At 46.7% G+C, this 26813-nt stretch overlaps 2 protein-coding genes across 2 annotated transcripts in view; one reads left to right on the top strand and one right to left on the bottom strand.

Moving 5' to 3' along the window:
- Window positions 1–2298: 2298 nt before the first annotated feature.
- On the bottom strand, window positions 2299–26327 carry LOC126520910 (uncharacterized). The gene is made up of 5 exons (XM_055065610.1): window positions 25956–26327; window positions 21223–21325; window positions 14957–15030; window positions 10736–10825; window positions 2299–4839 (listed from the first exon to the last, which is right to left on the bottom strand). The coding sequence occupies exons 2-5, from the start codon at window positions 21263–21265 to the stop codon at window positions 4378–4380; spliced, it is 669 nt and encodes a 222-aa protein (XP_054921585.1). The 5' UTR covers window positions 21266–21325; window positions 25956–26327; the 3' UTR covers window positions 2299–4377.
- The window catches only part of LOC126520897 (solute carrier family 35 member G1-like), a 142747-nt gene continuing 124458 nt past the window's right edge, over window positions 8525–26813 (top strand). The window contains exon 1 of the mRNA XM_055065608.2: window positions 8525–8649. The gene's annotated coding sequence lies outside the window, so the exon portion shown is untranslated. The remainder of the gene's footprint in view (window positions 8650–26813) is intronic.

The following is a 26813-nucleotide window of genomic DNA, read 5'->3' as shown; positions in this document are numbered from 1 at the left end:
GTCCACATGAATCTGAGTATATGAGTGTTCTTGCATCCCTACCTCGTTGAAATGCTACCGCTGCTGTCTGAAATTGAGCCCTCTACCTCGTGATCAGCGTAAATACGCTGTGACCCCTGAACCACCACGGCGGGTTGACAAAGAACGCAACACTTTAGAACACACCTTTTATGTGTTGGTCAAACGTTTCCTATCAAGGGATTTACGCACTACAATTCAGTGCTCTCCTGTTCAGATGACTTATCTCTAAGCTGGAAAATGTAGGAGCACAGGACTTGTGGAAACACTGTTTTCTATTTCCTAGACCACCTCGTTCAGATGTATCAGAAAATGATAGACCAAAGTGCGAGTACGTAGAGCCTCACGGCTTTGAGAACGGGAGGTTTTCTATTAGGGCGACATGGTGACCTGTCATTGTGCTTACCTTAAGTTTTTCATTACCTCGCCTAGTAGGTATGCAGGGTTAATTGCTTCGTAATATGTGCCGTAAGTCAAAAGGTCAGGGCCCGTATTCACAAAGCTTTTCGTTCGTATGTCTTCTCTGTCATTGGCTGGTTGTCTTCGCAATTGACGTGTTCAGCTTCAGGATTGGGATGAATTTTCTCTTACGAATTATTATAGCGTAAAGCTATTTGTGAATATCTGCCCAGTTTATCCCGCTTCATTCCAGGACGACTCTTGCGAGAGCTTTTTTTTCTCTTCTAGCAGTATAAATACAAGGTGTTTCATCGAACACTTAAAAAAATTCTTAAAGGTTCCCTGTGGCAGATAGCTCAATTCTTGTTGATGAGGTGGTCTACTCGAAGCGGCGGACACTGCACAAAAAATTGAAATTCATAATCGATGAACTGAACAAACTTCACTAATTAACTTTAACTAATTACATTGTGGCCCATATTGCAATTTACAAATTCTAGCCGTGGAGTTCGCAGGCGGATCCAGTTGGAACGAATTTTCAGGATGACACATGTTTAGAGATATTAATTCCCGAACTTTGCGGAGAAATGCATTGGCGTTCCAGTTACTTTTGTGCTTCAATGCATAGAACGACGTTTTTTTTTATGCAACTGGAACGCCAATGCATTTCTCCGCAAAGGTTGGGAATTAATGTCTCGAAACTGGTGTCATCCTGAGAATTCGTTCCAACTGGATTCGCCTTGCGAACTTACTTACAGACTTTAAAACAAACCTTAAAAAACTAAATAATGAACAAGCTATAACAAAACCTTAAACCTGCCAATTTGAAAATTTCATCGCACCAGCTATTTCTGTGCCGTCCTCGACTGTGCTTCCCTTCTCTGGGCACTCACTCGGTAACTATAATAAACTACCGGTTACTTGCCTTGCGCATTACATGCGGTCTGTCCAACTCCATTTCTTTCTCTCATTGGCGTTCCAGTTACTTTTGTACTTGAATGCATAAAACGACGTTTTCTTAAGAAAGTAGCTGAAACGCAATGCATTTCTCCGCAAAGCTCTAGGATTAATATCTCGAAACTGGTGTTATCCTGAGATTTCGTCCCAAGTGGATCCGCCTTGCGAACTCCACCGCTAGAACTTATAAATTGCAATATGGGACATAGAATAATCAGTTGAAAGCTTAATTAGTGAATTCTTTTTAACTAGTCGATCATGCATTTCAATTTCGTTTGTGCAAGTAATGTCCGCTTCAGCTCATGAACTAGAATTGTGCTATCGGCTACAGGCCACCTTTAAAAAATGTTGAACGCCCGGCAGTGGGTCGAGGGCTGCTTTCTGCCTGCTGCTACCGCTGTGAGGATGGTGGTGAAACATTTATTCACATGGATGACCTCGAGGCTTAGGAAGCGTTGGGGCAAAGTGTGGCACGTCTTTTATCGGGGAGTCTAACAATGACTTACTGCATCTAGGACAGAAGAGCGCGATATAGGATGCACTAATAAGCACGCGCAGTCGTGTTGCACGCGTTTATTAGAAAGCCTGTCCCTCCCTCCCTCCCTTTCTCTCTTATGGCGACGGTGTGCATGCAGCACGCAAAGGTGCATGAGTCAAAGCTGATCAGCGCAGTGGACGGTCTCGCCGCAGGCCTCATGTGTTTTGAGCAAGAAACCTAGCTCCTGCAGCCATGGGTGCGCCGTTGGACGAGCTCATAATTTCAGCAACGCTCCTATGGAGGGAGCGTATGCACAGCTAGAGAGACCAGACCTCTTGTATGCACGTGTCGTTGCCGTCCTTCATGTAGGCGCGCTGTTCCAAGTTTAAACGTGTCTTTCATAATATTGCGAAATTAGCTTTCGCGGGAACGTTACGACACTTGAAAAAAGTTTTGCTCACACTTTATTGACAGGCACATGGCACAGGTAGCATATAAATAAGGAAACATTGCAACACATCGTGCTCATTTACAACCGGCAAGAACGAAACAAGTTTCTCCGACTGGACGCGCGCTTCACAAAACGTCGGCGAGAAGCTCTGTGCCGATGGGTGCAGCACTAAGCATGTCCAGTTGACGATCACTAACGCGAATGACGCCGTTCTTCACAGAAATAGCAGGCGATGGAAAAATGTATACTTGAAAGCTGGTGAGACTGGTACATTGTAAGAGAAAAGAACAAGCAACAACAATGAATATTCTTTGTTTTCGATGACTTCTCGACAAGAGGATGTTTCTGCAAACTGCTATACGCTGATCCTACCAATAGTGGGGGACGAACAACATAAATCGTGACGCAACGGTTTGTCACCTTTTGATGACATTGTTGCCTTGGTCACGTCAGTCTTCAAGCTAAAAGATGCCTCGTTCTATAAATGTCTTGCCTTGATAACTTTGCACAAGTGACCAGGGAGGTTTTTTTTCAAGGAAGATAAGCCGAATTCACGAATGTGCACGTTCAGCCATAAAAAATTAATTAAATATAAATTATGGGGTTCTACGTGCCAAAACCACTTTTTGATTATGAGGCACACCGTAGTGGAGGACTCTGGAAATTTCGACCACCTGGGGTTCTTTAACGTGCACCTAAATCTAAGTACACGGGTGTTTTCGCATTTCGCTCCATCGAAATGCGGCCGCCGTGGCCGGGATTCGATCCCGCGACCTCGTGCTCAGCAGCCTAACACCATAGCCACTGAGCAACCACGGTCGGTAGTTCAGCCATACTCGCACCAATAATCGCGGGACTTAGCGTATACACGACGCCATCAATGTTGTCACAAAAAATCGATCGCGTACGTCGTGAGGTTCCTGTCCCTGTGAAAACTGCAAGTTCACCCGATAACTGCTCGACGGCATGAGGATAATGCTGACGAAGGCGTTTCCGCGCACGCTTCTTTCCCCATCTCCGCTATATAGTACTGAAGCCATTCAGTGCTTAGCCGACTTTAAACGCTTAGGCAATTCTCATTGCCCGAGATTCTGAAGGGGGTGCGTAGAAAACAAGTGGCTTGGTCAGAGCCAGCCTTTCTGATACTCCACGCTTCCAAAGCCTGAACTGAAGGTGGCGGACGCTATTGTTTTCTGGAGGCTGATTTCACCCGGTCAGTGCTCTGGTCGCTACTCGGATCAATTTGTTGTCAACATTCCTTTGCTTCTCATTTTTTACAGAAGTGAGAACAAATTTGGAGGCCTGGGTGCTCTCACAATACAAACTCAGAGCATGCGGCTTTTTTTTTTTTCATCGCCTATCAAGATCACGCTTAGCCCGACATTTGTATCACTAACGTCGAATAATGGGCGCCGGACCAGTTTGATGGCGGCGCGCGAGAACAGCGTGACACTCGGGCACGGAATAAAAATACGCTGTCGTAGACGCATTTTGGACACATTTATTGCACAGCGGCCGCGGTCACGTGTCGTGGCGAATTTACGCAAATTTAAATATCCGCAATGATTTCACGCTGTACGCGTTAGGTGGCGTGGTTATCGCATAACATTCAAAGCAAAGAGAGTCGGAAGGAGAGCGGGGGAGGCGGGGCAGTGGTGCGGAATTTCAGGGTTGCGTGACAACAAAAAAAGTCTCTCGATTTAGCGGTAAACGCGAGAGAAGTGCTTTAGCATTACGTCGCACCTCTTTGAGGTCCCGGATACATGAATTGCATCGCGTTCACCACACATTGCAAAGAGTTGTTTAGGCGCTCACGATACTCGTACTGCCCCTTCGAGGAGCGAAGTAAGTCAAAATACACTTATAAGCTCTCCCATCCCCTCTTTACCTCCACCACTTGACCAGCTTCCCACACTTCATACACACGCTCACTTTTTTTCACTTTGACACTCCTGGGATGCTAATGAATAAAAAAAAAGTTCATGCGTGGACTCCTGTATAGCGCTGATTTCAAGTGCGCCGTCGCACACACACGACATCGCGTCGCTGAGGGCACCACGTGCGCGCTTGGTTTCTACGGGGCGCGCAAGAGGAGCGCGCCGACGGCGAGTGCGACGCCCAGCACGTCGCTGCTGGCGGCGCTGACGAGTCGGCTCGAGCCGTTGGCGGCCGGGGTGGTGGCGTTAGCGTCTGGTGCGCCCCCCGTACTATTTGGGGCAGCGGTGGTCGACGGTGTCGCCGTGGCATTGCCGGCGCTCGTGGCCGTCCCGGTGACCTCGGTGGCAGCTGCAGTTGACTCGTTTTTATTAGAAGTGGTCGCCGAGTTGGCACTGGAGACCTTTTCTTCAGTCAGATTTGAGCTTCCGGGGGTAACAGAGGATGCGTTTCCTGCACTGGCCGTGGCATTGACCTTGGGGCCCGTTTTGTTGCTCGAATTTGAGGTTCCGTTGGCACCAAGCTGCGTACAACTGTTGTTCCGGCAGGTCCCGTAAGATGCCACTTTGGATAGCTCCGTGGGCGGCGCACTATTCTCTTTCTGTGAATGCAGAAGATAGTTACATTTGTAAATGTCACTGTGTCGGGCATGCAGTGAGCGAGTTCATTGGGGAGAGCTGTTTCGTCTGCCGATTTAGTTAAAGCCGTAATTTTCAATCATCCGTAACGTCGTCACGTGCGACTGGTAAAGGCGTTCATCAGCTGCACTCGTAAAAGTGGCACAGCCTTTGGATTGAGTCGCATTCGAATTTATGAGCGGTCTACACGTGGCAATTTTATCGTGTTCCACTTGGCCCACAGCAAAAAAATGTCTTATTTGTCTTATTTGTCAAGTTACGAGTTCATATTTACTCATATATCGAGAATAAGATTTCGCGCAAGGACTACCATGTTTACGATCCTACTTTTGATTTAAAAAACGTAATCGACAAACCTCTTGCAGTGTCATCGTTGCGTTTATTTGCACATTTGTAAGCTAAATAATTGAAAAACAAAATAATGAACACGTTATAACCAAACCTTAAAAAACTAAATAATGAACAAGCTTTAACCAAACCTTAAACCTGCCAATTTGAATATTCCATCACACCACTTGTTTCTATGCAGTCCTCGACTGCGCTTCCCTTCTCTGGGCACCCATTCGGTAACTATAATAAACTACCGGTTATTTGCCTTGCGCATTGCAAGCGGTCTGCTCAGCTCCATTTTTTTCTCCTAAACTCCACTAGAATATCGAATACTCGTGCTTGCTCGCTAATCCACACCGGCATCTTCTTGTCTCTTAACGTTACGACTAACATTTTTCATTCCATCACTCGTTGCGCAGTTCTTAAGTTTATCTCAAGCTTCTTTGTTAACCTCGAAGTTTCTGCCCCACATGTTAGTACCAGTAGAATGGAGTGATAGCGCACTTTTTTTTTTCAATGACAGCGGTAAGCTTAGTGCCGGTCATGATTTAGCAATGTCTGCCGTATGCTTTCCAACCCATTTATATTCTTCGATACATTTCCAGGTTATTGCACATTACTCTTGCCTTGCTCATATTAATATTCAACCCGGCTGTTACTCTTTCTCGGCTAACGCCACCAATAACTTGTTGCAAGTTATCTCCAGTGTTACTGAACAGGATAATTTTATCTGCAGACCACAGGTTGCCGATATATTAACCGTCGATCTTCACTCCTAATCCTTCCCAGTGTAACAGCTTGAATACTTCTAAGCATGCATCAAATACCATTGGAGAGATTGTGTCTCATTACCTGACCCCTTCCTAGGTCGGTATATTTTTCTTGCCTTCTCGTGGAGAATAAAGGTAGCTGCGGAGCCTTCATTGATAATTTTCAAGATATTCACGTATAATTTCTGTATTCCTTGATTATGCTATGCCTCCATGAATTCAGGTATCTCTTCTGAATCAAACGCATTTTCGTAATAGGTTGATTGTACTCCGCAGATTTCTCAATTACCTGATTGATGATATAGATGAGATACATTGTAGAATATCCCTTCCTGAAGCCATGCTGTCTTCTGGTTTGACGGAAATTAATGTTCTGATTCTATTGGAAATTACCTTGGTGAATATTTTGCATGTTACTAAAATGAATCTAATGGCCCTATAATGCTTCCATTCATTAACCTCTGCCTTTTTATGGATTTACATGATGTTGGCATTCTTCCAGCTCTCTGGTACAATTGAGGTCTTGATGTATTGCGAATAAAGGGTCGCAAGCTTCTCGAGTATAATGTCCTCTCCACCTTTGATTAAGTCGACTGTTACTCCATCTTCTCCTGCCGCTTTCCCCCAGGCATATCTTGCAAAGCCCTTCTCACTTAATTTCTAGATACGCATGGAACTTCTGTATTCCTGTTCGCTACTTCCACTCAAGGTTATGCGGCTGCTTAGGGTACTGTACAATTCAGTATATAATTATTCTGCTGTTTTTACTACATAATCGAAATTGCTAATAGCATTACTCTGCTTATTTTTCACTGCATACGTCTTGCTTTTTCATATGTTTCATTCTTACTGATTTCATGATGGGACTTTTTTACTGCTTCCCAATCATTTTAACGTTATATTTTGAATATCATTTATCAGCTTTGACAGTTCAAGGAATTCTATCGGATCTCTTCAGTTAGAGACACTTTCATGCTTTGTCGTTTCTTTATTAAGTCCTTTGTTACATGGGAGCTAGAGCCTACCTATTTGTTGCCTTAGCGCCTTTCCTCTCACTTTAACTGCTGCTTCTGAAATCAAAGTAGTTAAGATCTCTTTTTATCAACCTTTACAGTTCAGCCAATTCCATCTGATCTCTTGAGTTAGATACTTTCGTCCTTTGTAATTTTTATTAGGTATCTTGTTACGTGGTCGAGCTCACTCCTATGTATTGTCTTGGTGTCTTACCTCCAACTTCACTAGCGGCCTCAGAAATTAGTCCATACGATCTAATTCGTTATCTCTGTTAGCTTCATTTTCATAGAGCCACTTATTTGTTCGCGAGCACTAGCTTGTACTCATCGAATTCACGAAACCTTTCAGTTCGTAAGTGCTCTTTGTCACTGGCCCGCCGCCTTCGTTAATAATATGTCTAGCTACAGAATTGTTCAAAATTTTGCCTTACCAACTATTCCAGCGTAAAAGCGTTGTGTAAATACAGGCTCTTCTTTCCCTCTGACTGCTTTCAGGTGGGCCTGTTTAGACTTATTTCGCTCTTTACGTCTTCAAATTGAGAGCAATACTTCACCTCACTAACATATGATCACTGCCTGTACCCTTCCTAACACTTCTACGGGGTTATTTAACATGCGCCTAATGTGCATTTCGCTGCCATAGAAATGAGGCCGCCCTGGTCGGCAATCGAACCCGTGACCTCGTGCTCGGCAGCATGACGCCATAGCCACTGAGCCACCACGACGGATTTTTTTAGCCTCAATACTAATGGTGGTACTCGAGCGTTTCCGCATCTGATCCGTCTAATGGTCTCGAGTCGAACCCGCAACCTCGCGCCTTTTTCAACAGAGAAGCGGGTTCTGTACAGTGCGTGTCACGACGCTAACTTTGTCGGCGCTGATCTCAACAAGCTTGCTCGATTATCTGCTCTTCTGATTGTTCAGAAGGATTGTTGCTGAGGCTGAAACTACAATCCTTGTCGTTCTAAGAACTGTTCATCACTTGCCGGTCGCATACGCTTATGCGTCCGTGATCAGGATTCGCCCGCGTCTGTCCATGCGGCATCTGCAACGTCCATATAAGTAGGTCGTGAATCTTAGGACGAAAAGCGTGCCAAAACCTTTCGCCAGAGATATTTAGTGGAGCACGATTGAAGCGCGATTAGGTGAGGGGGGGACAAACACTGAAACTAGAAAACCTATGTGAAAAGAAATGTTCGAAAATTTTAAATCAAAATACTGTCATGCGAGTAACTATTCCATTTCAATTTTTTTTTGATCTACTAAAACAACAAATGTTAATTTTTTTTCTATTTCACAATTTATTAGTTCGTTCTTGCTGACCCCTATACCAACCAGTGATTCTGGCGCAAGACTTGGCAAGGCTGTGCAAACCAGCTGTTATGTTTTACGGGATGGCGTTGCTCACTTGAACACGGCGGTTCAAGTGAGTCTGGCGTGCGCTGCACTTCAAATTTTGCCTGACCTATATAGCGCACGGCGTTCATTGGCGAAAGGTGTGAGTGCAGATTTTTTTTATCGTGCAAGTTCACGCTGCGGCATCCGACGCGGTATGTCTCGTCGTGACGATCAATTCGGAACGCTCCCCGAAGAAACGCCGCGCTGTGTTCGTTCACTCTCCGTAACACAGGCTCTGCGTGTCCCGCGGGCAGCAAAATTAGTAAGTCGAATGTTCTTTGAATGATAATGTGCGGCAATGTTGTCTGAGAACTGTTGGCTATGAGTACATGCTGTCGCATAGAATTGCGAATGATTATGTGAAAAGGTTTCGCGTATGTTACTATTTTGTTACTATGTTTCACGTATGTATGTGTGCTGGCCATAGTACTTTTCATCCATTGAAACATGTTTTGTTTGGTCAATTATATCGGTTGCATTATTCTAGAAGAATAAAAGTGAAGGTGCTTTTGAAACCTCTGTGGCACAGTAATTTATTTCCATCATATTCGCTCAGCATTTTCTTAAGGAATCTACTGGAGTAATTTGCCGTCAATAACAGCCTAATTATGTTCACATTAAGACATACTCCTTTCGTATAGTTTAATGACACGCTGGCGCTTCAGTTGAAGCCAGTCGCAATCTCGCCTTAGCCTCAAAAGAAAAATAACTGCTGGCGTAGCGGTCGACATGCCGGACGCTAAAGAAATTCAAACATTCGCGCCAAGCAGCATAAGATCTTGACCTTACTGCAATTACCGGTTCTGACGTCACTTTTTATTTTCTTGTTTTTTGCTTGGACATTTTAGTAGCGAATTCGACTGACCAATGACAAAGAGCGCATACAAACTAAAGGATACGTAGATTCGGCCTCAGTTTTGTGAATATGCACCCTGGGACCTAATTCACTAAGCTTTTGTTTCGTAGTTGCTATTTGCCATTGGCCGGTCACCTTCGCTAACACTATGTCCAGTGCCGAATGGCTGTAATTTTTTTTTTCTTACGAAGAATTCAACAGCATGCTGTTAGTTGTCCCCCCGATGCGTAGGGGCCGACGGTTGCAACGAGCCGCCATTTACTTGACATGTGGGCTTCTATGGAAGCCTCGCTACCAGTTTACATATAGCTTGGCACCTGTTTGAAAGTGAATTCGAGTCAGCAGAACCGTGAACAACGCAGTTATTATGCTAGCACGTTTTTCAAGGAGAGACTCTGGCCTATAGCGGAGGCATTATTAACAAAGGCGACAGGCCAATGAGAAATAGTTCTTACGAACTGCGAGCTCGTGGGCTCAGCCTTAGGAGTCAGGGTTCGTATTCACAAAAAAGCTCTTGCGCTAGAATTCCTCATAAGAAAAAAAATTACAGCCAATCGGCGCTGGACATAGTGCTAGCGAAGGTGACCGGCCAATGGCAAAGAGCACCGACGAAACAAAAGCTTTGTGAATTCGGTCCCAGGGTCCATATTGAGAAATATGGAGCCGAATCTTCGTATCATTTCATTTGTAAGCGCTCTTTGTCATTGGGCAGCCGAATTCGCTACTAAAATGTCCAGTTTCAAGATTGGATGGAATTTTACCTCACGAACAATTCTAGCATAAGAGCTTTTAGGGAATACGGGCGCTGTTCTTATAACTGTTCGTAACATTAGCTGCCAGCCAATCGCGACGTTGGACATATCAGCGAAGGCCAATGGCAAAGAGCACTCACGAACAAAATTTTTGTGAATAAAACCTCGAAGCCGTATTCACGATACTTCGGTTGCCTCATTGGACGGAATTAGGGCGTGCACAACGTATGATAGCGATTGGCTCAATTAATAAGGAGGTAATCGCAGCGTTGACGGTCAGTCTTGGGCGGCACTAATTACGCAAGATACAATTGTACAGATACAGCTTCAAAATGACAAAGCCTCATTTTAAGGAGAACTTGGCGGTTCTCCTTTGCCAGTATAAATACATTAGCTGTCACGTTTGGTCAACAGGATTTCTTGCGAACCGTTCTAGCTTTATGACGACGGGTCTTTACGCGCATCGCATACCGATTTTTTTCTGTGTGCGTTGTCATGGCGTATAGAAGTAAATAAAGCCTACCACCCTTTTGCAATTACAAACGTTGTCTTTAATAGGGACGATAAATGTGATCACTCGTGACCGTATGAAGTGATGGCACGCGAAGAAAACGAGACTCGCACCCACGTTTTGACACAGCAGGGTTGGGGCACGACGATGTGCTCCCTTCACTCTGCATGCTGCGGCTGTGGAGCAGTGATGAAAAAAAAACAAAAAAAAAAAAACGACGTGTACTCACTTCAGAAATCCGGCACTTCGTTCCATCTGCGGCTTTGTGGTTGTTCGCAGACACACTTCCGTTGCATATCACCATGCAGTTGCTGTCCGCCTAGTGTTGTTTAAAAAGAACAAATAAGGAAGTGAAAAGAAATTACTCCTAGGGGGACTCTGTACAACGTCAGTGCGCTGCCACCACGCGAAGTGCATGGAATGCAACGAGTAGTAAGCTTCGTGCGCTACAGTCGTGGATGACAATCTCTCCTCCTTCACGAAGCTTCCTCTACCTTGCGGGCTTCCGCAGAACTTATTTGCCACTTTCAGTGCCCATGCGCTTCGATTTGTCGAATAATTCGCTCTCACGCTACGATCTGTATCGTATGGTAGAGCGACCGCCCCGGAAATGCGTTGTTCCCGGTTTCGAACGCCGGACCAGGACAAACTTTTTTTTCAACTGCGAATCACTTTCTCTGAGAAACGCGTGTGGGTATCTTTTGCAGCTTCGTATCCTTTGTAATTTATCCACTTTATTTTGGAGTTTAAGCTGTATACGCATCAATTTGGGGCCGTCAACACTGCGTGAGAAGGTAAGCAAGTAGCCTGACGTATTTTCAACTTTGTATTATCCCTGTAACGTGTATGCAGTCAGGCAGTCAGAACTAATATTTATGCGCCAGGAAAAAACCGTCAGCAAAGAAATGAAAAAAAAAATTGCTGTCTGTTTGAATTATCCTAATCATCTACCTGAGCCTTGAGGTCGTTTGCCGGTGACTTACACATTAAAAAAAAAGCAATCATTGAACAAAAGCAAGTTATCAAACATAGAAACACTCACCCGACAAGCAAGTAACTACAGCTATCAGTCTTAATTATGGTGAAAATAGAAAGCCGAGTTGAGTCGGCTGTTAACTGGGCATTTTTACCAGAGCGTGCTGTTAGTGGTCATTTAAGTCTTGATAGACTACACTCAATGTTAGTTGATTTAGACGCGTTCTTTGGTGACAGTGAAAATGCGTATGGGTCCTAATGGTCTTCATAAACTTGCAACGGCCGTCCTAACGTGCCATTAACCAGGCAGAACCAGTGGCAATGTCTTGGCAGCCGAAAAAGAGAGCAAGTAAAGAGAAAACAAGTAATAGGAAGTAACAACGCAGTCGAATGAGAATGTCAAATTAATTTAATAAATGTCTCGTGACCACGCAGGCTTTCGCATTCATCCTCTTTAGCGTATGCTAAAAAAGACTTTCAACTTATGATAAAAATTTTCGGGCTGCGCCTACTTCGCTTATCGCGCATGCGACGTTACAAAACCACGAAAGATACACCACGTCAAAGCGACGTGTACGTACTACACATGCACTTATATGCCGAACAAAAATGGAAAATGTTCGTACTTTATTTCTGCGTGGACTTCTTTTCAGAGAAGGTGAATTGTAGGGGCCGACAAGCTCAGTACAACATATGTGAACGCGTTCATGAATTTTTTTTTTTGCATTGTGTTACGCTAGGTGCTACTGCTTAAGTGCTACTTGTGCATGCCTTGAGTATGTACACGTGGTGATCCTTCTGCATGTATGCAGGCCTATGCTCGATTATAGAGCGCAGCTCTTAGGCGCCTTTTCCTGGGTAACCAAGTGAACGAGCACGGCATCCCTCGTAACCGAGTGAACGATAACAGCGAAGGATGAAAGAGCGAACGCGGAGCGCAGCGGAGTGATGAAAGACGGCGATAGCGAAGGGAGTGTGAGGAGCAAAGAAGAGGAGAAGGGTGCAGCGGAACCATGAGGTGGAAAGCGGAGGAGGAGGGTATGGCGAAAGCGTGAGAAGAAAAGCGTAGTGCCGCGCAAGACGGGCTCTGCGGCAACTATGGCTACCAGATGCCGCCACACTAGCGCGCGTCGTCTGTTTACTGATGACGCCACCGATACCATATATGGAAACAAAGCGCTGCATGAGCGGAGGTCTGTCTGAGGCGGCTGCTGTTGATCGCGCCCACGCGTCATCTACACGCTGTCTCTCGCGATATCCCGATTAGAGAAGCAGTCGCGCCACTCTTCCCTCAGTTTGCAACGTGCCGCACGAGAGAGATTGTCCGCGCCAGCCAATATATCACAATATTAAAACACATATAGAGCTGCGCTCGAATTGCGCACTAGGAATTATCGTAATCGTCAGTGAATTTTATGTGGGTGTCTTCAATATTATGCTATAATAGTCAGAAAGTGTGTGTCTGGGGGGGGGGGGGGGGGCGTCACAAAACTGGCGGTATGCCTGCATTCTTCTTTCGTACATGTATAATAATGCGCCCTTATAGATTCTATTCGCTTTACGTCGTTTATGTGTTACGTCGAACACAGCAGTACACTAGCCAAAGTCAGCATGTCTTCTTTTTTGTTCTATTTTATTCTCTTGGACGCAAGGTCATCCATAGCACAGCCAAAGCATTAACTTGAAATAATGTAAGTTTTGTCTACACAGCGCTTTGTCTTTGTCGTTTATACTCTCCCTGGTTATTTTTGTACCCTAAAAGGCTAAATACCAAACATTAAGGGTGCCTTGTGTGTTTACTTCTTTTTTTCTCGCTTTAAAGTGACCCGTAGCAGTATCGAAAGTGTGATCCTACATGCCTGTTGTTTTGTTGTGTTTAATTTTTTTCTTGCTGCAAAGTCATCCCAGCTACAGCTGAAGTCTTAATAGTGGTTTGTTAATCCGTTTTTCTCCCGGCTACAACATGATTGCCGCGTAGAACTTTGAAGTGGCGGACGTGCTTGCTGTTTTGGCTTTACATGAATGTGTGCGTGCCGTCCGGACCACACTCGGTCCCGGAGGCAGTGGTTGCGGGTGTCTGTAAGCCCTCCGAAGCCCGGTCGACCAACGAAACCTCAGAAGGGAGGCCAGCAGGCAGACCTATACTCAGTCTGCTTTGGGGTAACTGCTCGGTCCCGTGCCGACAATCCCGCTTGCGTCCTCCCGACAAAACTGTCCCCTGCCCCATAAACACCGCCGTCTTCGAGTGCCGCTCTTCGCGCGGCGTCGTGGGGAATGGACTGTCGCTGCTTCCCCGTTAACCTTACGTCTGTTTTGTTCGGAACTCTCTTTCGCTAATTGTAACCAGATACACTGTAAATTCATGATAATCAAGGTTAATTGTTCAATTATATAACAGGTTAGTTTAATTGGCCTTTCTATGTTGTCGCAATTTTCATGTATGTGTGTTCTACTGATTGTCAACCGTGCACGTTGAATTGTCAAAACGGGTTTTAACTGACAGGTAAACTCTGTTTCTGTTCACGTGACTGTTCACGTGATGCATTGCGTTTGCTACCACCATATATATGCCGAGCTACAACTTCTGATTGCGTAGCACAGCTCACTGCCCCAACAGTCCGGAGATAAGGGCAGATACAGAACATATTCTGCACTCGTGTAACCCTGCCGTTACTTCTCCTTATTTTTCTTACCCTCTCCCTCCTTCCTGGGGTGCTTGGGTTCTCTCGAGCTCGGCGGTTCAACAACGAACCTTAGCGGAGCAAGCGCTCTTCTTTACTGGGTCGTAGTGCTGGCCTTAAAATAAAGTGTTTTTTTTCTTATTCCTTCCGGGCATCAAATCCCTTGTTATTTCTCGGTGGCGACCTTGTGCTCACACCGGACTCGTTACAAGACCTTATGATCAATGTTTGCATTCCACGCGATAGCACTGTTACATATTCTTAGACCTTTTTTCTTAAAACATGCCATGACTGGAATGATCTGTTTGCCTCCTTAGTTAGCGCTACAGACATTGATCGGTCCCGCGGATAACTCGTCAGCCATAATATGAACTGCAGTACCGTTTATTGCAAGCAGACCTGTCCCCAATTTGACGCATTATTTTATTTTGTTTGTCGTGTATGTGCAACGAATTATTCCAGTTGCGACAAATAATTTAATTGAAATTGTTGTTTACTCGCTCGTTCTGTTCTCCTGTGCTATTTTGTATTTATTTTTCCTTGTATATCTCGTTACAGCTTCTCCCTTCTCTGATGCATTATACAACCTTACGGTAAAACAAACAAATAAATAAATCGGACGAATGGGCCAAGCGGCGTAAAGGTATAAATCTAGGGGATGGCAGTCAAACCTGCACTTTCAAGTACGGTGCAATGCTTGCGATCGTACGGATTGCAGCCGGACTCGCGCGTCGTGCGCTCGCTGTCAGTACGGCGCTTGGAGCGCAAACGAGGTGGTGACAGTGGGAACGTACCAGGAGGACGTCGTTGTCGTTGCATTGCGTATTGTCATTTCCGGCATTGCCATCTGCGGCATCGCTTCTGGAAGCTGCGAATACAGAGAAGCAACAGAAGGACGTTTTCAACTTCCGCCGTGCTGTATCAGAAGACGTGTTAAATCGCACCTACTTCACTCGAGGGCTGGGCAAAGATACTTTGCAATTGTGTCATGATACGATACAAGATACTCGGGCAACAAGTGTTTGAGAAACAGATACAAGATACTGCCGCAATTATTGCATCCGATACGATACTTTCCACTGGCATCTTAAGATACTTCGATACAGTCGCAAATTTGTTATTATAGATCTATACAATGTAGCAGCTAATGTACGAAATCGACTAGACGCAAGACAACTCCATTCTTGCATTCTGAAGACTTCCTAACAAATCACCACGCAAGAGAAACTTCGATAACGACACCATAGCGGCGTCAGCATTTGCGCGAAAGACGCCGCACGCATGTCATACGCACTACGGTGGTTACGAGCAAGTGTCATGGCACCGATGCAACTAAATACAAAACAGAAAAATCAAGAAAACAAAAGGTCGGCTTCGCGCACACGTCGGAGCGCTTGCTTTTGTCGAGACTGCGCGTGCAACACCGCGTCACTCTGTTCCATCCACGGGGACGCGCAGACCTCATCGCTGGAGGGCGGAAAGATCAAAGAATGCCGCCTCCTTTAGTTTTATTCAGGTGGCGTAGTGGCAGCAGTGGCAGCTTTAGAAGTGGAGCTCAGCCAACGTTTACAGTACGGTTATGTTGCGATATCGGTTTTTTGTACCTTAAGGTACAGGATAAATTTTTTCATGTATCGGAAATACAGATACTGATGCACGTCTTTCCAGACGTGCCATGATGCAGATGCAAGATACCCAAAGGTTATCTAAGAGACTATCTAAGATACATATATCCTCGATACTACCAAACATTGCTTCACTCTCTTCTTACCCTCCTTTCCCCCTGTCCCTTTAGATCAAAATCCACTTATCCGTCGCAAAAAAAAAAAAAAAAAAAAAAACACGTCTCAATCTCTCCATGTGTCTCTGCTTTCCCAATGATTTTTCTCGAGTGGCAGCAGTATTTCACTATAGAGGAATAATGCTTCGGCCCGCACGCCTTCCTCCGCGGCCCCCATCCCGTGAGCTGTCCGAAGTGCTCCGGCATCTACAGCTGACGTTCGCCACCTGTTGCGGCTCAGCTCAAGAATGAGGGTTACACGAATTGCTTATAGACTACGAACTATCCGACAAAGTATGCTCTTTTTTTCCCGATGGATGTTTGTCATAAGGGATAATAGTTGATGCCTGTTATACGTATGATATTAGGCAGCCTATTTATTTATTTATATATTTATATATTTATTTATTCCAACTCCGCTCGCACGTTCCAATATATTTATTTATTATTTTTCTCATCTACAGCACCATTAAGGTATTATTATATAGGGGGGGGGGGGGGTGGACAGTACTGTGACACCTTCCTGTGGACATATAAAGAGAGCAATGCAGACAAATACAAACACTTAATTATACTGCTTTGCGATAACTCGGGAGAACAAGGAAATCACCAGAGATATAGAAAATTCTAATAAACCGTACACTACAAACATTCGTGCTCACCGGAAAAGTCCGAATGCCTCCTGATCAAGCCCGGCAGAAGTAGCTGTCCCAGGGGATTACCAGGGAGAAAGCGCTTCCTTGAATTTAAGGTCGGAGAACTTACCATCCCGGAGCGCCCCAGTATCAAAATATTGGGGCTATACTTTCAGAACACGCTGCGCGGCGGGCTCATGTTAAAGAAACTCCAGAGGGCGACCAACTACACACTACAGCTCATTCGGCGGGTGGCTAATCGGCACCACGGCATGGGCGAGGGCGATCTGCTTCGACTTGTGCAGGCATACATAGCCAGCAGAACCATGTACTCGACACCATATGTCAAACTCGCAGCCACAGACTTAGCCAAATTAAACACAATGATCAGACGAAGCACAAAGGCAGCCCTGGGCCTTCCGGACCACGCTGCCACCGTAAGGCTAGAGGCCTTAGGCATGCACAACACGATCGAGGAGCTCTTAGGCGATCACCACACAGCCCAAGTCCGCCGTCTCTCGCTAACCCCGGCTGGCCGCACAGTCCTCCGGAAGCTCAGTCTCGAGGTTATCCCCGAAGTTACAGAGTACATGACGATTCCGCGAAAGGTCAGGGGCATATTTATGCCCCACCTCTACCCCGCAACATGGACCCCGAGTTCCATCAGGACCGTCGGCAGGCCCGTAGTGAAGCCATTTGGCGACGCTACGGCTCGCAAGATGGAGTGGTCTACACAGACGCAGCCAGACACCCTCGCGGCGACCTTATGACCGCGGTGGTAGCGGATCACAACGGAGGATTGATAGAACACACAACAATCACGGCTGGCCGAGTGGTGGAAGCGGAGGAAACCGCGATAGCCATGGCCATGCATGCGGAAGCGAATACCGTCATCAGCGACAGCAAGCAGGCCATCGGAAATTTCGTCTGCGGTAGAATTTCCAAACAGGCGTACCATGTCCTCACGCGACGCCCCCTAAGCGGCTTGAAAACCCTCGTGTGGACCCCTGCTCACGCGGCTGTGCCCGGCAACGCGTCGGCTCCCATTGGGCTCGAGATCTCGCGCGCCGAGCCTCGTCCGCGGATGCGGACGGCGTGAATGAGGAGGAGAGATACGAGGAACCCTGCGAGACTTATCATGAAATAGCCCATAGGTATCGCTTGAGGCGTCGCGCGCTCTCACCACCGGCCAAGCAACTCGATAAAACGGAAGCGGTCGCGTTTCGGCGACTTCAGACAGACACATACCAACACCCAAAGTACATTAACAAAATCACAGGGGGCAAGGAAAGCGACCAATGTAGGCTCTGTTCAGAAACAGGAACACTCACACACATAATGTGGGAATGCACCTCGCTCCCGATTTCTCATCCCCCCGTCAGCAGCGAGACTGACTGGACAGCCTGGCTCAGTTCCGGGGACGTCGACCGACAGTTTGAACAGGTGGACTGGGCGGAGAAGGCCAAGCAGGCCCAGGGCCTTATTTGAGCTCAATCCCTCAGCCACGTCCCCCTTTACCCTTCCCCCTTTCAATAAAGTTTAACACCACCACAAACATTCGAAAGATCCTCTATTAGATCAGGAAGTTCTAGAGGACGGCAGAAAAAAAGGCAGAAAGGTGTAAAAGACATCAGCGGCAGGCTGTCCTAGCCATGTATGTTGCGCGGACTCGAGGCATATTCGCGCACTTTTAGTGCGTGATCTGTGCGGGGAGACACTCAACTTGGTTCTTTGATGCACTTTTGAAGTTCCAGCTTTAGAGCGGTACACCTTATGAAATAAAGAAAGGCGTAAATATATTTGTCTGATAACGAGGGAGGACCAACTTAATTTTCTTGGTATTTCGGAAATCTTTTTCGAAAAATTATGATCATTTAAGATGTATTTAGCTGCTCATAGCTGTGTGCACTCCAGCTTCTCGACATTACACTTTGTGAAGGGGCCCCAGGCAATGCATGCATATTCTGTGTTGCGGATTCAAGCAATATCTTTTGGTATCTGTTGTGTACATCCGTTGAAATCATGGATGATAAGCACTATGAGCCACTACTACATTTCTACAGTGAAGCTGTATATGGCTAGAGTTCCGTGCATTTTTGTTGTCCGTGAGCGAAAACTATCCTCATCAATGGCTCATAACCCCGTAATCATTCACGCTCCCGTAAGCAAACAAAAAATGCAATGGCTCATAGCCCCGTAAGGCCAGAGGCTACAAGCACTCAGAAAAGTGAAGCGAACCGTGCTTAAATTCTTTCTAATCAAGCATACAACATACAGAACATCATGTCGAAAATTGCCATCATTATTGGCTCATACCCCCGTAAGCAAGCAAAAAATGCAATGACTCATAGTTCCGTGAGGTGCATGGTTATTCACTTCGAGTGAATTAGCTGCGATGACATGTGGGGATGCGCGACTTTCACGCGTCCCATGGTATGTTGTTTTCTCGCATAGCTCCTGTCTCTTGTAATCCGGCTTCTCCGTGTGGCTTTACTGTGGCGGTCGATATGCTCGCAGGGTAGCACGAGAGATGGCGCGAGTGTTGCTCTGTTAACGCCACCTAACGGCGGCATTACTTGGGCGCAAAAAGGACAAGGCTCTTCCTCTTTGGCTCAGTGTCGGATAGCGACCCGGAGGTTCTGCGCGTGCGCCGATCCATGCTTCTGCGAGACTGTCTCGCGAGGCCTATCCTGGAATGGACGAACACGATCGTTCGAACGCGCCACCGTTCGCGTGACTGTACGCGCGAACGACCAGGCGTTGGTGTCCACCATGGGGCGAACATATTCGCTCGCTATGCGGTCGCGGTGATGAAAGGTGCAATAAATGCCCCCGTGATTGTTTGCACTACTGCGTTGTTGTTTCTTTGTCCCAAGAGCGCCGGTGAGAATCCCACAGACACTACCCCTGTGGTCGTTGTCGGTGATTTCAATGTGGATGTGTCGGTACAGAAAAGGTAGCGGTTTACGCTTTCCATGTTACAGACATATCCCTTGCGATGCCATACCGATCCGGCCCAACCGACCAACCAGTGGCGTAAGTGCATCGATTTTACATTATGAAAGCATGTTATTTCAGTTGCGAGTGAAATAGTGACCACCGATCAAGACAATAAATGAGTGTGCGTCGCACCTTTGATCACGATGACCACCCATCGATACAATAAATGAGTTCGTACCTTCGTTCAAATTAACAATGTCACCGTTTCGTGTGCTATATGGCTTTGCTGGTCAACCACCTTCACAGAGTGGAATGGCTCATGATCTTTATGTGTGTAGGGCCCTCCACGCTTTCATATATATACCCATATACTATGCTGGCAACGCAGCCTGCTCGAATTAAATATAAGATCTCAGTGCCCTTCCACTCAGTGAAGGAGGATGACCAGCGAAGCTGTGTATGCGGGCCCCTTAATGGGCGAAGTGCACCTCCGCCGCGGGTCGGCCCGGCATTGCACTACCTTCGGGATCGGCCCACGTATAGGGAGTGCTTAACGCCTGCTTCACCTACGCCGCGGGTCGGTCCGGCATGGCACTATCTCCGGGATCGGGCCACGTATGGGGAGTTTTTTGCTTACCACAACGACACGAAAATTTCCTTGGACAGTAGAGGTATATACAGCTTCGCTGTAAAAAAACACAAATGGTGTCGAGCACGGCAGGGATGCGCTCTGACGTCCACCTGCACCGCCTATCAGCGGATGCTGCTGTTAAGGGTTTACTATACTTACAACAGCAAGCAGGGCAAGTTCGTGTTTCCATTTCTAGCAGCGCAAGAAAATAAAAAATAAATAAACAAAGGCAACTAAAAACGAATACAGTTCAAAGAACATTAAAAACAGAGAAATAAAGAAACAAATAAGTAAGAAAAATGCCATTGTGAGTAATGACTGACTGACAGCACTGTTTAATCTTTTTCTGGGAATCTTGTTTTTTTTTTTTTTTTTGCTTTTATGGTAGAAATTGTCGTCTGTCATTTCCTATATGTAAAGTATCGTTTTACGTGGATCCTTGGTTCCTCTACGCTGCACCACATCCACTTGCACAAGACATCGATTGGCTGTAAATCGTGCTAAAGAACTCGCCGTGGTGGCTCGTTGGATATATGGCGTTGTGCTGCGGAGCACGAGATCGTGGGTTCGATCCCCTGTTTCGGCGGCTTGCTTTCTGTGGAAGTGGATATGCAAAGACGCTCGTGTACCGTGCTTGGGGACATGGTAAGGAACCCCGGACATAATCTGCAGCTCTCTCAATAATCTGCAGTTAGGGTGTTCCTCATAAACAACTGAGAGGTGTTGGCGCATTAAACGTCGTAATTTTACGCACTACAATGCATACCGATTGGCGCGCTTGCTTATTCCACTTATAATATGTGCGCATACTAAATAGTTGTTGTTATACTCTGATGTCATCGACAGTTCGTGTAAACGCAGTCGTTTATATATCAACTACATTTAATCGTTCAGGCTGGCATCTTTTGTCGTCATCAGTGAAGCAAGCTCGGTTCGGTTCTCCTTTGCAACAAGGGAACATGCACGCTTCGTTTCATTCACGTGAATTAAATCACGACTCAATCAATGGTCAGAATGTATTAGTAGCAGTTAGAACCCTCCGTGGCCCGAAGCATCCACCGAAGGGAAACATACCGAGGAAGAGCAAGGTGCACACGACGAGCATGGCTGAGGTCATGGTTGGTTCCCGGAGCTTTGTTTCCTGCTTGATCCACTTGGCAAACGGAAGTGCGCTGTCCTGCAAAGTATCGGCGCAGTTTGTTCAAGGGTGCGCCACAGCCTAGCAGCTTAATATCGGTGCGACGAGTGAGAGTAGCATGCTGTTACGTGACACTGTTGGACTCTGGTTTGCAGCTTCGACTGTCATGCTGTTGAAAGCGCAGGAAAGGAAGTGAGTGTTTTTGCCGCTTGCAAATGCGGGTGACTGGAGCGTATCGGTGTGCGCGCGTGTGTGTGTACGTGCCGCGGGGGAGCGTTGAGGACGCACGTAACAGACACGCGCACGCTCGGTTCCTGGACGGGAGTTGCATTAGAGAGCGGCAGCGTCGAGTGGCTTCCGGTCCTCTCGCCGTTTTCCGAAACGACACGCGAGTCCCTCCGGTGTGCGTAAAGAGCCCCGTGCTTTAGCGCTGCCTTGTAAACTGCATAACACGTAGTATATACAGCCTGATAGGCAAACCTTGCCCATAATACCAGAGTAAATCGCGGCCTACCGGAGGCTGAGGATCATTAAATCAAATTAGCCCGAAACGAGGGTAAGAGATATCAGAGTGATGGCAACAGCAAGGGGATGCCTGCCCATATTGTTTGGCTTCCGCATCTAACACCTGCTGGGATCGTGCCATGACCTACACCAGTTCCGCGACCGCTACCTGTATACAGTGGGTATTCATCCCATGATACCACCAAATTGTGATGCTTGCCATCGTGGACCGTACTGACGTATATTGCCGACACCAGCCTGCATTTGTACGTAGGATCACTTAGAAAACTAAAACAGAACATCCAAAACAGAAATAAAAGGACTTCGACCACTTTTGTTAGGTTAAAGAATGAAACTAAGGTAAAAGGCACCCACCTCCGGCGGGGATCGAACCGCGAACTTGTGCGTGCCACGTGTGGCCTAAATATGCCCTCAAGTTATACTTTCTCGTGTGTGAATGTGGGTATTTATAGCGTAATACTCGAATGTGTTAGCCATCGGAGGATCAGGAACACCCAAGCATATTTCACTGATCACTTTTACATTTTACTGATTCGTACCTAAACGCACTTAACCCTGTCTGGGTCGAGCAGCTGAACTAACAACAACCTTCAACAGCACAGTATTCCTTCAACGAAAGCACTTTTCTGTGGGGTTAATGCACAAGCAACCACGAAGCTTTAAACAAATAACACATAATGATTTTATTTTATTTATTTGGTGATGTCAGAAATGTTGGCAATTTTCGTCGCCCGCTTTTCCACAAGTGTTGAATGTCAGACGATTATACCGAAATAACATAAAGAAATGAGCAAATATAAAGCTATACGCACACACGTACACTCAATGACGATCACTTACGTCAGTGTGACTGAATTGTAGTGGGCGCGACAGACATTTCGTACGATGTGCCCATAAGTGTACAGGCAGAGAAAACAAACGTAAGGACACTTGTAAAAGCAGCGCATGACAAGCTCTCGGTTAACCCCCTTTCTTCTCATTCCCTGGGCACTGTGTACGTTTCCGCCGATTACCGCGACTGGGCTACATTGCCCTTTGTTACATTTGATTATAATTCGTCGCGCCACGATACCGCCGGCTGTTCACAGTTTCTTCTTTTTGGCCGTTATCCGATGCTACCCACGGACACCTTACTACCTGCCACTTTACATCAATCATCGAAGCACGCGCAAGACGCGATCGCACGGGCAACCGCAACCACCTTACTATGTCGCAGGCGCCACTAAAGTTCCGTTACGACTGCCGTCGTAGGGATGTGCCTATTGCTTTCCTGGTGCTCCTCTGCATGAGCGCCCACTCGAAGAGTTGGTTTTTCAACGAAGCTCCTACTACGCTACAACGCTCCCGACCGCGTTCTGCGCCAAGTCACCGACGAGACTTGTATAAGATTGATCCGGTCGAGCCAGCGGAGATATATCTGCGCCCGTCCAGGCTGATCCTGTTCACGTTGCTCTGCTTAACGCCCTAACGCGTCTGTTGATGCTGCACTCTGACCCGCCCGTGTGGTGTAGGTGTCTTCGCCCGGGGGTAATGGCGTGAGACAGACGAAGAAGATAGCAGATTAGGCCAGCGCCATGACGAAGCTATTGCTATTCCTAATTTACCTTATAATGAAAAAAAAAAAGAGCTATCAATATACACTTTTTTGTTATATGTCCAGCATCAGGATTGCCTAGAATTTGTGGTCGGTCTGAATCCTGTTCGCGTGTTTCAAACCGGCGTGCTGTGCGCCGGAGCGCTCTGTCGCTCTGCCAAATTAATCGTTCTGTCGCGTCATTTCCACCTGCTGAAATAGCGAATGTGTCTGGTTTTAGCGCTTTATATAAGCATTGGGCGCACGACACCAGGCTTACTATATTTGTTTATCTTTTTCGCGACGGTTGTATTTTGTGCTTATGTGAGGTTCTAGGAGCGCTTCCAGGGATCACGGACGGCAGAAATAGGCGACGCTTAAATGATCTCAATATCTTGATATAAAGATAAATAACTCAGTAAAACATTGCATACCGTTTCTGTAAATGACCGCGCGTGACAGCTTTCGTGAAAAGCGGGCACGAAGCACATTGGAGGAGGGGGGGGGTTACACTGGCAGGCTCAGATTGGCGAAATCCAATTCGCTCGCTCAAGGATTCGAACGGCTACTACATATCGACCAGTGAAATCCCTAATTGTCTACAGCGACTGGCCACTGGTGGTTATAGATCGTGTTGAATTATTGTTCCCTCAAAAAATTCGCAGCCAATCGCAATAAGTACAGTCGGCGTCAAAAGTGCTTGCTTTTCCTTCATTGCTTGCTTGGTTCGTGCGGTACCCCATTTGACCGGCTTGAATGCGGATGACGCACGTTCAAAAGGTATACGTGGTCTCGAAGGACGAAGCTGCAAGTGTGGCCAGTGCTTGTCTGCAGTTTTGTATTGAAAATTAACAATTTAACGTATGTTACTTTTCCTCGTGCTGAAATGTTAGATATCTGGCATGGGCGAACCAGGCACTGTAAGCGTAAAGTAAGCGCTATACAGTAAATTCTACTAACCTAACGGGATCGAAAGAACTCAGCGAACCAGCGAGATCTACGGCTTCGAATTAACTGCGACGGCAGCAGGTTGTCATAGTGGTTCACCACCATCTGATGGTGATGCTAGCCGTAAAAGCAGCTGTACGATGCATACTATGCAGTCTTCTGCTAGCACGTCGTATTCAAAAACATGATATAAAAAAAATTTGACGGGGTGCCTTAAATCTCGCTTCCTTTTTTATTTCATTATTGGCCACATTTGTCCCTCTGACAACGTGTAGCCTAACTAGACGAAGAAGCGATTTCCATCTGAATGCAGTTTTCCTTCCCGTGACGTAGCACTATAATTATGAGCCGTCAGCGGTACAAATCTCGGCTAAGTTCAGCCGCCGTACTCATTACAGTGATGTTAAGAAGCTCGTGTAAACACGTTTGCAGTCACGAAAGGCTCCCACAAAGTTTTGCGTCATGATCCCATTTCACTTACTTACAGGGCCACTTCTCGGGAGAAAAAAACAAAAAACATCGGCCGAACCCAACTCACGATGGCTGTCGCTGGTAATGCGTTTAGCATTGAATCAATATAGCGACACAATGTATCGCCACCGTCGAAACGAGTTATGTATGAGGCGTGTGCTGAAGCGGGGCTCCTCTTTCGCGCTTCCGTAAAAGCACTCGGCGCCATCTAGCGCCGCCGCCGCGAAGCCTGCGTCTTGCCTCCGAAATGCATGGCGCACCGGTGCAAGGGAACGCTGACAATCGCATCATTCGGAAACCGAGCGCCTCTCTCGCGCTTGCTTCTGGACACGTTGCGCCATCTAGTTGCGCTGCCGAGAAGCCCGTGCGTGGCCTCCGACACAAGAAGCGTGGTGCGTCGGTGCCTGCGAGCGCTGAGTATTGTTCCCTCACTTGCCGCACACTGTTACGATTGGCGTTTAGCACTGTTGTACCCGGCATCCCTTCTCGACAAATGATGCTTCACCTGCGAGTGTGCAGCTATGAAATAGCCTTCACGCTGCACCATCGTTTTCTCAGGACCAGGGAGCTGGCGACTAAATCAGCGTCACAAAGCTTGACGTGTGAGACGAGTGCCCGTCTGTACTAGACTGGACTCGACATAGAGTGTGACACGCAAACAAAAGAGCTCATTTCGATGCGCCAACAGCCGCCGCCCTTGTGGAAGCAATGACTGCCGCGAGGACCACTCCACCGGAACCTCACCCTGACAAGCGGACCGTCACTAATGGCTGACTAAATTATAAAAGGGGCCAACGTCGAGGACTTCCGCAGAAAGGACTTCGACATCAAGTGCCACGTCGTTGCCTTGTATGCGGGGCGATCGTGCAACATTGGGAGCGGAGTCCGGCGGAACGATGCGACGTCATGGGCGGGATTTCGCGAGAGTTTCAACGATTGTGATTGACCGAGAACAGTGAATTTCCCCGACAAAAGAAAGGGAAAAAAAAGAAGTACTTAAAAAGCGGATAAAAAGTTGGATCGCCTAACACTGTACCTATGGAAGCTTCCCTCATTTTTTGTGCCCATCTGCCAAAACGTAACGGCACAGCCTACGTCTACTCTTTGCCGCTGGCCGCGATTTGCGTGATAAAAGATTGAAACCAGACTTACCTGTTGCACGTATCCTGCGTGGCTTGACTACGTGTGTACCAGACGGACGCCTAGGTAGTGGTGGGCTTCCAACAAAGCGATGTAACCTTTTTATGGCGTCTCCCCTCTATCCAAGCACGCACACGAGAATCGTGTCCACGTGTCCGCACACCCTCGCTCTTTCCTCAGGACGTCGACGTGGAAGCTTACGTCGCGAAACGCTCGCGTCACCCGTGCTTCGCACTGCAATCTCGCGAAGCACAGCAGATACATGCAAACGTATATAGCTTTAGGCTCCGAGGCATTCCGGAAGCTAACCCTTGCCCCGCGTATGTCAACTTGGGGCGGCAACGATGATGGCTCAGCATTCGTGGTCAACAGCGCCTACGAGGAATATGCACGATGCGCTTTGTTTTACGCATGGTTTGCCCGCGGATAGACAAAAGAACTGGCTTATTTTAAGCGCTGCTGCGGCGAGCAGCTCGAGTGGTGAATAATTCAGTTAAACGGAACATCTTATTTATTTTTTTGGTCTGCCGTGCATCACGCGGTCCCGTGGATGCCGCTGCTTGCATACACACCTCACATAGCTCATGCAGTGCAGCCGAACCCATCTCTCTACAAAAATTGCTAGAGCGAACTCTGGTGCCGTGGCCGTTCAGCTACCCCGGGAGCGATGCATATTACATGGATTCGTTTAATCTTTGTGTCTGCAGCTTCAGATGTTCTTAGGGTGTCATTCATTATGATTTATCTTTCTAATTTTCCGAGTAATCAAGGTTTTCTAAATGTAGGAAGGCAATCATTTTCTGCGCACACGCGTTATAACTGAGGCATTGTTGCATTTACAACATAATACTTTGTTGAATATTATCCATT

This window comes from Dermacentor andersoni, chromosome 3 (assembly GCF_023375885.2).
Source record: "Dermacentor andersoni chromosome 3, qqDerAnde1_hic_scaffold, whole genome shotgun sequence".
Lineage (NCBI taxonomy): Eukaryota > Metazoa > Arthropoda > Arachnida > Ixodida > Ixodidae > Dermacentor > Dermacentor andersoni.
The sequence above is the reverse complement of the archived record's forward strand: the minus strand, read 5'-3'. Positions and strand labels throughout refer to the sequence as shown.